Genomic DNA, 12,592 nt, shown 5'->3' on the forward strand with positions numbered 1-12,592 from the left:
ATGAGCGAAATCGTCTCGGGTTACGACTGTAACCCTTGTTCCCTGAGAAGGGAACGAGACACCGCGTTGATGACGACACTTTGAGGAATGCCCCTTAGCGCAACGCGTCTGAAGTATGAATGAAACTAATCCAATCCTGATTGCCACTGCGTCATGACGTAGCATGTAACAAGGGTTACAGTCGTAACCCGAGACGCTCCCTTTTGAGGGAACTCGCACTGCGTTGATGACGACACTTTGAGGAACGAATACCCTCTATGCAACGAACCCTACCTTTCCTAGTGTGAAGCTGTCTCAGGCCCAACTTAGGACGAGAGCACTCATGCGCCCGGCGTAGAAGGGAGGTCCAGACTATAATATCTTGTGAATGTGTGCAGAGTTGCCCAGAAGGCAAGGTAAAGGCAAACAGTGCACCTGATAGGCCAAGGAAATAGCATGAACTATCCAGTTGCTGATAGTCTACTTGGAAGTGGGGAGCCCCTTCATGGGTGACCCGAAACACACCAGCAACTGGTCTGACTTCCTCCACTGAGATGAATTCTGTATGTAAATACTAAGCGCTCTGACAGGGCAGGGCAGATGAAGTCTCTCATCTTCTGCCATCACATGAGGAAGAGGATAAAAAAAAGGCTGTAGAACCATAGACTGTGCCATATTAGAGGGCAACTTAGGCACATAACCCGGCCTGGGGTGCAAGATAGCCTTAACTCTACCGGCAGCAAACTCTAGGCACTCAGGAGATATAGAGAGGGCCTGGAGATCTCCCACTCTCTTAAAAGAAGTGATGGCGAGGAGAAAGGCTATCTTGAGAGTGAGGTTCTTGGTTGCAGCCGACTCCAGAGGTTCGAAGGGGTCCGCAACCAGTCCTTCGAGAACCACTGCCAGATCTCATGTGGGAACTCTGGTCCGAGTCGCAGGCCTCAACCTCCATGCACAACGGAGGAACCGTACGACCAACCTTCCCAAAGGTCCATCACCAAGAGGAGTGTGGAAAGCCGCAATGGCAGCCACGTACACCTTAAGTGTGGATGGGGTAAGACCAGTGAAGAAGATATTTAAGAGGAACTCCAGCACTGGAGCCACGGGGCAGTTAACTGGGTCCACGCCACGCTCTCTACACCAAGTGGTGAAACAGTGGACAGTGTACCAATACCAATACAGTGTGTTGTCTCTAAAGATTAGAACAGATCCACCTTCACTGGGCCGAACCTCTCACATATCGACTTTACCACGTCGGGGTGAAGTCTCCATTCCCCGGGCCTCAGCCCCTGCCTCGACAGGGTGTCTGCCCCCCGATTCTGGTCCCCTGGGACGTACATTGCTCTGAGAGACAATAGTTTTCTTTGGGACCACAGGAGGATCTGATGCGCCCGTCTGGATAGATGGCGTGATCTCAGACCCCCCTGATGATTTAGATAGGACACCACCGACATATTGCAATATTGTCTGTTCGCTTGAGAACGTGGTGACCCTTGAGGTCTGAGAGGAAGCTCTTCAGAGTCCGGAAGACTACCAACATTTCTCAGTTTATGTGCCAAGAAGAATGATGGTCCTGCCACAGACCTCTCGTAAAGCGGCGGTCTGCTACCCGACCCGAGCCCGACGGGTCCCGAAAAACTCACGGGTTTCGGTTCGGGTTAATGTTTAATGAATAGCCTCGGGCTATGAAACCATCAACTCTCGATGCTGTTCTCTTTCTTCATAACTCGTACTGAGAAGGATATATTTGTGTAAATAGTTATGCAACTGTGCAAACTTTGTTTTGAAGTTTAATGTTTGAGTTCCAGGGGAATTTGTGACTGTTTCACCGGTACAACCACATCAAGTTTCGTAATTAGTAAGCCCGTGAAGGATGTGTCTGTCGAAACGGTTTTCCGGTTCGCCATTTCGCAGAGCAACTGTAAATGTGACGCTGCCTTTTCTGCAGTTAATTCACAACCATTTGGTTAATGAGTGATTCATTTAGATGCTCCGTCTAGCATTGGCTTTTTCGCCATTTTCAATACCAACAGCCTTCGGGTTTGCTAACAAATAAAAGGTAAAACTTTAACTCTTTAAATCTTTAACTACTAAACTTAAAGCGCCAGGAAATGCAATTTCCTTTTTATCTCACACAGAGCGATGTCATGAGGAGATTGTTCGGGTGTTGGGTTACGACCGCTTGCCCAGCATGGATGACCGTGACCAACTACCGTACACCTACGCCACTGTTCACGAGATTCAGCGCTATGCTAACATTGTACCAATGGGGGTGACTCATGCAACGATTCGTCCAACAAAACTACGAGGATACGACATTCCTCAGGTAATGAATGGAACCTGAATGAATGAAGTTATCTAAGTGATTACGCACTGATAATATAGACATCCTCCTTGCTTTTCATTGGAAATATGTTTTAATCGTTCATATGGAGTCAGATCTTTTTGATGAATCGGCTGAGCCAGAATTATTCGTTGACAAACAACATGATGAACATGAGGCTTTTCATACAGTTAACCTCGCAATAAAGATGCTACTAGAATCATAAATAACCAATTATGAAGAGACCAGACAAAGAGATTATATTTGTATATTCTTTAATCCTTCGTAAATCACATCTGATATTTGCTGTATACATATTGCAGTAAGCCAGTAGTTACGTTGTCATGAAACCTGTCAAAAACCTGATTTTTTTTTTTAAATTAAGAAAATATTTGTTTAAAGGGCCATTAAGATTGTTTTTAAGATTGTGACATTGTTTTAGCGAAAATTAAGTACATTGGTATTAAACAAAATAAAAAAATATGCAAAATAGATTTTTTTTTGTTGTTGTTGTTGATTTGCCCAGTTTATCATTTCATAAAAACCTGATTTAAATGCTCTTTTAGATGGACTTTGTTAATGTTTCCCAGTCATAAATACAAAAAAAAGTGCATGCATATTTATTGCGCCAAGAATTTTCTAAGGATGAAGAAACTAGACTAGATATTATATTAAGATTAAATCGAGTTATGTGATGTACATGTACTATCAATTAAATTAATCTTTTATAAATATATATATATAATAAAAGCAAGGAGGAAGTTAATGTCATGAAACCTGCCAAGAAATGTCCAGGTTCATTTCACCCCAAAATGAAAAAAAAAAAAACCCGATATATATAATATTATCATGTAAAATATTAACCCTTAAATTGTGAAAATCTTTATTTAACTTTAACTTTCCTCATATTACAGGGAACTATGATCCTAACAAATTTATCGGCAATTTTCAGCAATAAGGAGCACTGGAAGCATCCCGACTCCTTTAACCCGGAGAATTTCCTGGATGAGAACGGACACTTCAGCAAGCCGGAGTGTTTCATCCCGTTCTCACTGGGTGAGTCATGCATTTCTGATATTATAAAACACAAAAGCTACTGGACTAATATTACACGCAAATATATTTTTGTTTTGCATATAAAATGTTCATCCATGTGGATTTTATAGTTTTAACATAAGCAAACTTATAAACACAATGTGATGCCTATTTGTCAGTCATGCATAAATGAAACGGGTAAGATTTCTGTAATAGTACTAATAAACTGAATGTGTTTAAAATGCACAATAATCAGGTTTATATATCATCAATAATCCAATTTGTCTCAAACAACTGAATAATGCTTGTTCCACGGCTATTCATATGCATACTTTTTAACTGAATAAATTTGTTTTGACAATGATTTATACTGATTTGAAATTAGGATTATTTAAATAAAATCAAATACTTGCAAATAAACTACGCCATGATTTTTTATTTTTTTTTGAGTGCAGAAATCATTGTCGTTTCATTTATGAATGACAAGAATACATGCATCACATAAAATGTACTGGTTTGTTTATTTTAAAACTAATCTGAATGGATGGAAATTCTAAATGCAACTCAAATACATAAATCTTAAATTGAGGCCTAAATATTTGTGTGCTGGTTTATCAGGTCCGAGGGTCTGTCTCGGCGAGACGCTGGCGAGGACGGAGCTCTTCCTGTACATCACGTCTCTCCTACAGCGGATTCATTTCTCCTGGCCACCAGAACCACAGCCTCTGGACATGGATGGGATCATGGGTATCGTCCGAATTCCTCAGACCTTTAACATCATCTGCTGCAGCAGAGATACTGAAGAGTGACCGTCAGTGACCCGAAATGTATCAAACTGACCGTCATCTTACATACTGAAGAACAACAATAAGAACAAAGCTGACACAAAAGAGCATGTTGGCTCATCCAAATCATCATATCTAATCAGTTATTCTTTCTATAAATGAACTGTTGTTCAGGTAATTTAGATTTATTTTGATGATTTCACTAAGGAAAATAACTTCTCTCCAGTTTTGACAGCATCGGTTTGACACTGATGCATTTTAAAATCGGCATGTGATCGTCTTTTCTATCTAATGTGAGTGACAGGTTGCCCTGCCCTCATGCCAGAAGAGAAAGGGAAGTTATTTTCATTAACGATTACAAGAGCACATGAATAGAATAAAATACAATGATGCACACATACATCATTTATAATTAATGCTGCAATATTCCATAAAAAAACAAGAATGGTCAATTTTGGTTTTATTTAAGCACAGCTAAGAAAAAAAAATTGTTTAATCATTTTGACAGTTTTTTTTATTATTATTATTTACGGATGCATGCATTTTATTGTATAATAAATTGTATACACTTGTAGTTGTATATGATTTATATAGTGAAATTATTTTACTGCCTATAAAAAATTACATGCAATGAAACCGTTCTCAGTGAGAGAATGAAGCATTCCTTTCAAGTATAAAGTAATCACAGTAGGCTACATCTTTTCTTCTTCTTTTTCCCGGTAACAGTGAACATTAATGTGTAAATGTAGTCAAACCCAGCACCAGAGTGCAGCTTTCAGTTGTGGGTTTATGGGTGGAGACAATACTCACATGTGCATTTATGTGTTTAAAGTGGTCTAACTGGTTGAGTTTCTAGATCATGTGACTTCACTTGAGTGTCCATGTTGTGGCATTCTTCTGCCTTCAGCTTATGTTTGCTTTTGCAGCGAGCTAAACAAAGGCTTAGTTAAAGTCGTAGACATTTGTCAGGGTCAAACTTTCTTTACTGAAGCCCAATTTGTGAAACTGTAACACAAATTAACAATGATATTAAAAACATATCTCTTACCATGTTACATTCAGTTCACATAATCAAAACAAACATAAATGTGCATTTATGATGCAGATAAATCACCCTTACATAACTTAGAAGATAGCGGTGTTAAGAAGAACAATCAAGCATCTCAATTATGATTACATTTAAGATGTCACATGTAAATCGTTCTCAAACATGGGTATAACCTATCAGAATACATGTAATCATATTTTACCGTTTAGATTAATATTTTAAACTTACAGATTGTGCCGTTTCAAGAGCAAAACAAGATGGATGGACGTGGATGCACCTCTACACTCTGCACCATGAGTTCTAACATCCAAAATGGCTGATATATTATTAAAGGTGGCGTGCTACTTAAAGTGACCACAAGGTGTCAGAATTAACCAAGGCAACTATAATATAACTAAGGCCAGGATACTCCCCGCCTGACATCAACAGATGTCACATCAGACTTGAGGAACAGTAACAACATCCAGATTGTTAAGCCACCTTAATTTGTGTCCTTTGAAATCAGAAGAACAACTTCAGTGACTGGTCTCAGGAAGAATCGTTGTTCACCTTTCTTTATGATTTTTACTTCAATCTTTCTGACTTTGCCATCCTCACTTGGGTACGTTTTAGTTATGATTCCAACTGGCCAGTCATTTCTTTTCTCCTGAGCATCTTTCAGAAGCACAACGTCTCCATTCTGTAGGTTTGGCTTAGCTGTGCGCCACTTGCGACGTCCTTGAAGTCCACTCAAATATTCATTCCTCCATCTTCCCCAGAAGACATTGGCTAAATACTGAACGCGACGCCACTGAGCTCTGCATAGATCGTGGTTTTCAAATTGGCCAGGTGGTACAGGTGGGGCTCCAACTTTCTGTGTGAGGAGCATTGCTGGTGTTAGTATCATTGGTTGTTCTGGATCAGTAGAGACTGTAGTTAAGGGACGAGCATTCACAATTGCACTCACGTCTGCCATGAACGTTATTAAAACTTCATGTGTAAGTCTTGCAGGGCTGTGTTGAAGGAGCATGGCATCGAGAATACGTCGGGAAACTCCAATCATGCGCTCCCAGGACCCTGCCATATGTGAAGCATGAGGAGGATTGAACTGCCAGCAGCATTGGTTATCAGATAGGTAAGCTTGGATGTTTGAGTTGTGGCAACCTTGCTTGTCAATTTGTAGCTCTTTGCAGGCTCTCACAAAGTTGGTTCCACAATCAGACCTCAAGATCTTAGCGGGGCCTCTGATTGCAAAGAAACGCCGTAGGGAATTGATAAAACATGAGGCACTCATAGACTCGATCACTTCTAGGTGAATCGCCCGTGTAGTCATGCAAGTAAATATGACCGCCCATCTTTTAGCTTCTGCTGGACATCCTCGTGTTTTCCTGACCGTGACTGGCCATGGACCAAAAACATCCAACCCCACGAATGTGAATGGCGGGTCTATGTGTAATCTGTCGGCTGGTAAATCTGCCATGATCTGCTCCTCTTGTTTGCCTCTCAATTTGCGACAGGTAACACAGTTGTAGATGGAGCTGCTGACTGATCTCTTACCTCCAACAATCCAGTAACCACCTGCCCTGATGGCACCTTCCGTGAGATGTCGGCCTTGGTGATATACCTTCTCATGAAAGTGTCGAATCAAAAGCTGAGTAATATGATGTTTACCAGGTATGAGAGCTGGATACAGTTCTACAGATGGTAATTGAGCTCTCCCCAGCCGACCTCCTACTCTGAGAAACCCTTCTGAGTCAATAAATGGACAGAGTTTGCTGAGAGGACTTGACTTTTGGACAGACTGACCTTGTTCTAGGCGTTTAAAGTCATCTCTGTAGACTTCTCTCTGAACAGTTTGAATGATTGTAGCTTTAGCCTGCTTCAGCTGCTCTTCCTCTGTATGCTTGTTGCAAATGTGCCATCCGGCTTTGGAGCAGACATCTCCTGACCCAGGCTTGACACACTTGGCTATGTGTTGCAATCGTGCTATGGCCTTTAACAGGGAGCTCCATCTAGAGAATCGTTGGAACCTTTCACTCCCAAGGTTCCTTTGTGACAGGCTAGTCACACAGGTAATACACTCAGGACGAAGCTCTGCATCTGTTTCAGGACTGACGAGGGTGTAAGACCCTTTATCAAGTTCGTCTTGTCTTGTGTGTAGGAGGAATGGAGGACCTTTAAACCAATATGATGAAGTCAATTGCGCTGAGGGGAGCCCTCTGCTTGCAGGATCGGCTGGATTAAGATGAGTGGGCACGAAGTTCCACTGATGTGGTCGCGTAGAGTGTCTAATGCGCTGTACTCGATTATGAACGTAGACGTGAAAACGCCTCGTCTCATTGAAGATGTATCCTAGCACTACTTTAGAGTCAGTGTAGAATCTCACATCATCCAGTGTTGTGTCCAGCTGTTCTTGAAGCATCTCTGCTACTTCCACTGCTAGTACAGCCGCACATAACTCAAGTCGAGGGATAGTGACATCCGGCTTTGGAGCAAGCTTTGCTCTGCCGAAGAGGAAACCAACTTCACTGAGACCATCTGGGTTAGTAACTTTCAGGTAAGCTACTGTTCCTACAGCTTTAGTGGAAGCATCACAAAACACAATGATCTCTTTCTTGTGTGCACTAGACAATGAGATGGAGGTATACATTCTTGAGATTTTTAGTCCTTGCAGATGTTTGAGGGAATCTTTCCATTTTTGCCACTGCTCTTGTTTCTCTTTGGGCAGAATAACATCCCAATCATCTGCATCTCCAGAGATGTCTCTCAGGATGGAACGACCCTCAATGCTTACCGGTACTACCAATCCTAGAGGATCGTACAAGCTGTTGATGGTAGAAAGCACTCCTCGCTTAGTGTAAGGTTTGTCACTGATGGATACTTGAAATACAAATGCATCTATTGACAAGTCCCAACACAATCCTAAGCTTCGTTGAATGGATGGTGAGTTTACACCAAGATCGAGGCCCTGCAGCGTAGTAGCTAGATCCTCAGTTGGGAAGGCTCTCATGATGACGGGGCTGTTGGATAAGATTTTGTGTAGGCGGAGGTTGGATTGTGCTAGCATCTGTTGAGCTCTGTGCAGTACATCAATGGCCTCAGCTTCGGAACTGAATGATTTTAGCCCATCGTCCACATAGAAAAGGCGCTCGATGAAGAGCCTTGCATCACTTCCATACTCTGACTCCCCCTCTACAGCTGTTCTTTTGAGCCCGTATACAGCTACTGATGGGGAGGGGCAATTGCCAAAAACGTGGACCCTCATGCGGTACTCTACAATATCTCCATCAAGGTTGTGATCCTTAAACCACAAGAAGCGCAGGTAATCTCGATGTTCCTCTTTGACCAGAAAGTTATGAAACATTTGCTCAATGTCTGCCATCACGGCATAGGAGTCAGATCTGAAGCGGATGATCACACCTATCAGGCTGTTGTTCAGGTCTGGGCCTTTAAGGAGAACTTGATTTAAGGAGATGTTGTTGTATTGAGCACTTGAATCAAACACTATCCTGATCTTCCCTGGCTTTTGTGGGTGATAAATGCCAAAGCTTGGGAGGTACCAACATTCCTTGTTGTCTTCAAGAGGGGGAGCAATTTCAGCATGTCTTTTTTTTAACATTGTCTCCAAGAAATCCACATAATGGTCTTTCATGTCCGTCTTCTTTTTCAGAGAACGACGAAGTGATAATAGACGACTGACAGCCTGGTCTCTATTATTGGGTAAACGCTCTCTGGGGCAGCGAAACGGGAGTGGAGCTACCCAACTGTTTGCTTTGTCTTTGGTGAATTCGTCATCCATAATATCCAGGAAAGCCTCATCTTCTCCAGATAGTGCAAGCATGTTATCTTCTTTGGTTTGTTTGAAGATATGCTTGCCAATGTCATGAGATCGTTTTGTGCTCCTTATGAGCCTGTGCTCTTCACTTGTGAACCTTTCTTTAGAACAGATGCTGTTTCTGCAAGGTGTGAGAAAGCTGGGCCTGCCGTTCTCAAGCACACTAGTTTTGAAAGTGCTCACCGTGGGTTTGTGCGCTCCACCGAGGCACACATCTCCTACAATCACCCATCCCAGGTCGAGGAGTTGGGCATATGGAGCATTGTGAGGACCATTGCGTTGTCTGCGGACCTTGTGCGCACGGATAAGATCTCTCCCTATGAGAATGAGAATGTCAGCTGCGGGATCCAGTGGAGGTATCTGAGAGGCAATGGCTTGAAGGTGAGGATGGTAAGCAGCGGCTTCAGGAGTGGGAATCTCCAGTCTGTTATCAGGGATCGAATTACACTCTATGAGTGTTGGAAGCATCATTGATACCTTCCCATCCAAGGATTCAACCACAAAGTCTTTTGCTCTCCTCCCGCTAGTATCAACTGTGCCTGAGCATGTTCTCATTGTGTAAGGGAAGACTTCTCCTTGAACATTGAACGTATGAAAGAAGGCTGACCTCGCTAAAGATAGGTTACTCTGATCATCCAGCATGATGTACATACGCTTCTTTTCCTCAGAACAACCATCAGGGTAAACATTGGCTAGGCAAATTTTTGAGCATGACTTTCCTTGTAACCCTGTTCCACATATTTCTGTACAGATGGACGTGGTCACTGTGGAGGTTGGTTCTTCTTGCTCCCCGCCTTGAGCCTCTGTTGGTGTGGCGGTTCTCTTTTCGAGCCATGGAGCTGGACCATCATGAAGAGCAGAAACATGGTCATGGCTATTGCATTCTGAACAATGGATAGTCACCCTGCAGTCTTTGGCGCTGTGGTCTGAAGAAACACAGCACTTGTAGCAGATTGAGTTCTCCTTAAGAAACCTCTTCCTTTCAGCTAAAGACTTCATTCTGAAACCTCTGCATTTCGATAGTGAATGGTTCCTTTTATGGAGGGGACATTGTCTCGTCAGGTCAACTGAACTGGTGTTGGAACTTACAGACAAGTTCGATTCAACCTCTGTTTTGCTGGCCGAGATAGAAGGTCTGAATCTTGACTGCTTCATTTGGATTGTTTCAGCTTTAAGAGGCAATGTATTAGAAGATTGAAAAGAGAAGCTGGGATCTGTTCTCATTTCAGCATTTTCATTGACAAACTCAACAAAGTACGAAAAAGGTGGATAATGAAGTAGATATTCTTTCTTGTATTTTGTTCCCTTAACTATCCATGCTTCCTGAAGATTGTGAGGCAGTTTTTCGACGATAGAGTTTATTCCCTTTGATGTGTCGAGGAATCCAAGACCAGGTAGATTGCCTTCCTCTTTCATTGCTTGCACTTCCAGGAGCAGATCTGCGAGTGCTTGCAACTGATTGAAGTCTTTGTGAGAAATCTTAGCGAAACTCTCTAAACGTTTGAATAAAGATGCTTCGATTACCTCTGGGGCACCATATTTTTTGTCCAAACGTTGCCATAAATGTCTGAGACCAGCTTCAGGATCATGTGCATGGGCCGCTCGTATTCTCAGAGCATGTCGGAGGGACTCCCCGTCGAGCCACTTGGTAAGCAAATCAATCTCTTCATTGTCTTTTAGATTTAAACCATCAATGGCATTCATAAACGCTGTTTTCCATGGTATGTAATTCTCTGGCTTGTTGTCAAATACTTTGAAGCTGCAAGTGAGAAGATCACGACGTGCAAGAAACACTGCAAGATCAGACACCTCGCTGGATCGAGGTACTGGTTCTCTTGGTGAACAGGGGTTTCTCACATGAGAGGGAAAGCTCTTCGGCTGCCTTGTATGCTGATACCCCATTTGGTCATGTCTGCTTATTGCATTTACAGCGCTAGGAGTAGATTGGCTGATTCCAGGAATGTCTTTTTCTTTCTTCATACTCTGGTTCTGAGAAAAGTGTGTCCTAATGTATTCTTCTGTGCGTTCAGCGGCCAAAGAACTACCCCTTTCAGTTTCGTCGTTTGAACAGATTGCAGCAGATTTCAACACCCTTGCTGCTGCGAGAGCTGCTTCAGCTTCACCCTCCTCTTTCAGAGCATTCAGCGTTGCTTCAATCCTAGCCTTTTCGATCTCCATATCTATCTGGCGCTTTGCAAACTCAGCTCTTGTGCGTGCGGCCTCTGCCTTTGCGCGTGCTTCAGCTGCAGCTTGGCTTGCATTAGATTTATGAGAGCGACGTGAGGATGAAGTGTTGCTGGCTGAAGATCTAGCCTCTGACCTGGTTTCCAGCTTGGGAGCTTGGCTGTGTTTTGACGAGTGCGACATTCTGGTTCTCTCCGTAGATAGAGCGCATGTAGTCCAGTGTGAAGCTCTCAATGTGAAGTCAATCTTTTCACTCTTCTGCCTTCAGCTTATGTTTGCTTTTGCAGCGAGCTAAACAAAGGCTTAGTTAAAGTCGTAGACATTTGTCAGGGTCAAACTTTCTTTACTGAAGCCCAATTTGTGAAACTGTAACACAAATTAACAATGATATTAAAAACATATCTCTTACCATGTTACATTCAGTTCACATATATCAAAACAAACATAAATGTGCATTTATGATGCAGATAAATCACCCTTACATAACTTAGAAGATAGCGGTGTTAAGAAGAACAATCAAGCATCTCAATTATGATTACATTTAAGATGTCACATGTAAATCGTTCTCAAACATGGGTATAACCTATCAGAATACATGTAATCATATTTTACCGTTTAGATTAATATTTTAAACTTACAGATTGTGCCGTTTCAAGAGCAAAACAAGATGGATGGACGTGGATGCACCTCTACACTCTGCACCATGAGTTCTAACATCCAAAATGGCTGATATATTATTAAAGGTGGCGTGCTACTTAAAGTGACCACAAGGTGTCAGAATTAACCAAGGCAACTATAATATAACTAAGGCCAGGATAGGCATAAACCATATGGTCATCCTCCACAGTCTGAACATAAGGGCAATCATGCTGTATCTGCAATCTTATATCAAAGTAGCCTATGATTTGTCCAGACAGAAAGTATGTTTTGTCCTTTTTTGTTTCTCTTGCATATAGCTTGTTCCTCTTCTTCTTTTTCTATCATTCCATTGATTAGCCTAATCTTAAGAAGAGTATTTTGCTATTCTGTTTTATTAAAAGAAAATACAGTACACACCCAGAAATGTTCTCATAATTTACTCATCTTTTCGCTACCGACCAACTGTCACCAGCGAGTGCATGAGAGTCGGCTTGGCTTCGCGTTTGGTGAAGCTTCAAGCGTTCATTGCGTTCTCGCGGGAGTTTGATGTGAAACTCGAGCGAGAACTGGCGTCTCTGTTCTTCTGTATTTTTTGTTTTTCATTATTATTATCTGTTATTGTTTGTATTTTATTGTGAGCATTAATAAAAACATCAAAAAGAGTCAACATTCGGTTTCTCGGCGCGCTTAAGTTGTCAAGCGTGAACTCAACCCTCTCATGCACGCGCAGGTGACAGTTGGTCGGAAGCGATAGTCTAACACTACAGTTTAAACATTTAAACTAT

At 42.2% G+C, this 12,592-nt stretch overlaps 1 protein-coding gene across 1 annotated transcript in view; it reads left to right on the plus strand.

The window, feature by feature from the left end:
* LOC306986266 (cytochrome P450 2B15-like) overlaps positions 1-12,472 on the plus strand; it is a 44,609-nt gene extending 32,137 nt beyond the window's left edge. Inside the window, exons 7-10 of the mRNA XM_079589333.1 lie at positions 2,118-2,305; positions 3,217-3,358; positions 3,956-5,011; positions 11,988-12,472. Of these exons, the coding sequence (XP_079445459.1) occupies positions 2,118-2,305; positions 3,217-3,358; positions 3,956-4,146 (521 nt within the window). The 3' untranslated portion in view covers positions 4,147-5,011; positions 11,988-12,472. The remainder of the gene's footprint in view (positions 1-2,117; positions 2,306-3,216; positions 3,359-3,955; positions 5,012-11,987) is intronic.
* Positions 12,473-12,592: the final 120 nt, after the last annotated feature.

This window comes from Phoxinus phoxinus (assembly GCF_949152265.1).
Source record: "Phoxinus phoxinus genome assembly, chromosome: 18".
In the NCBI taxonomy this organism is placed as follows: Eukaryota; Metazoa; Chordata; class Actinopteri; order Cypriniformes; family Leuciscidae; genus Phoxinus; species Phoxinus phoxinus.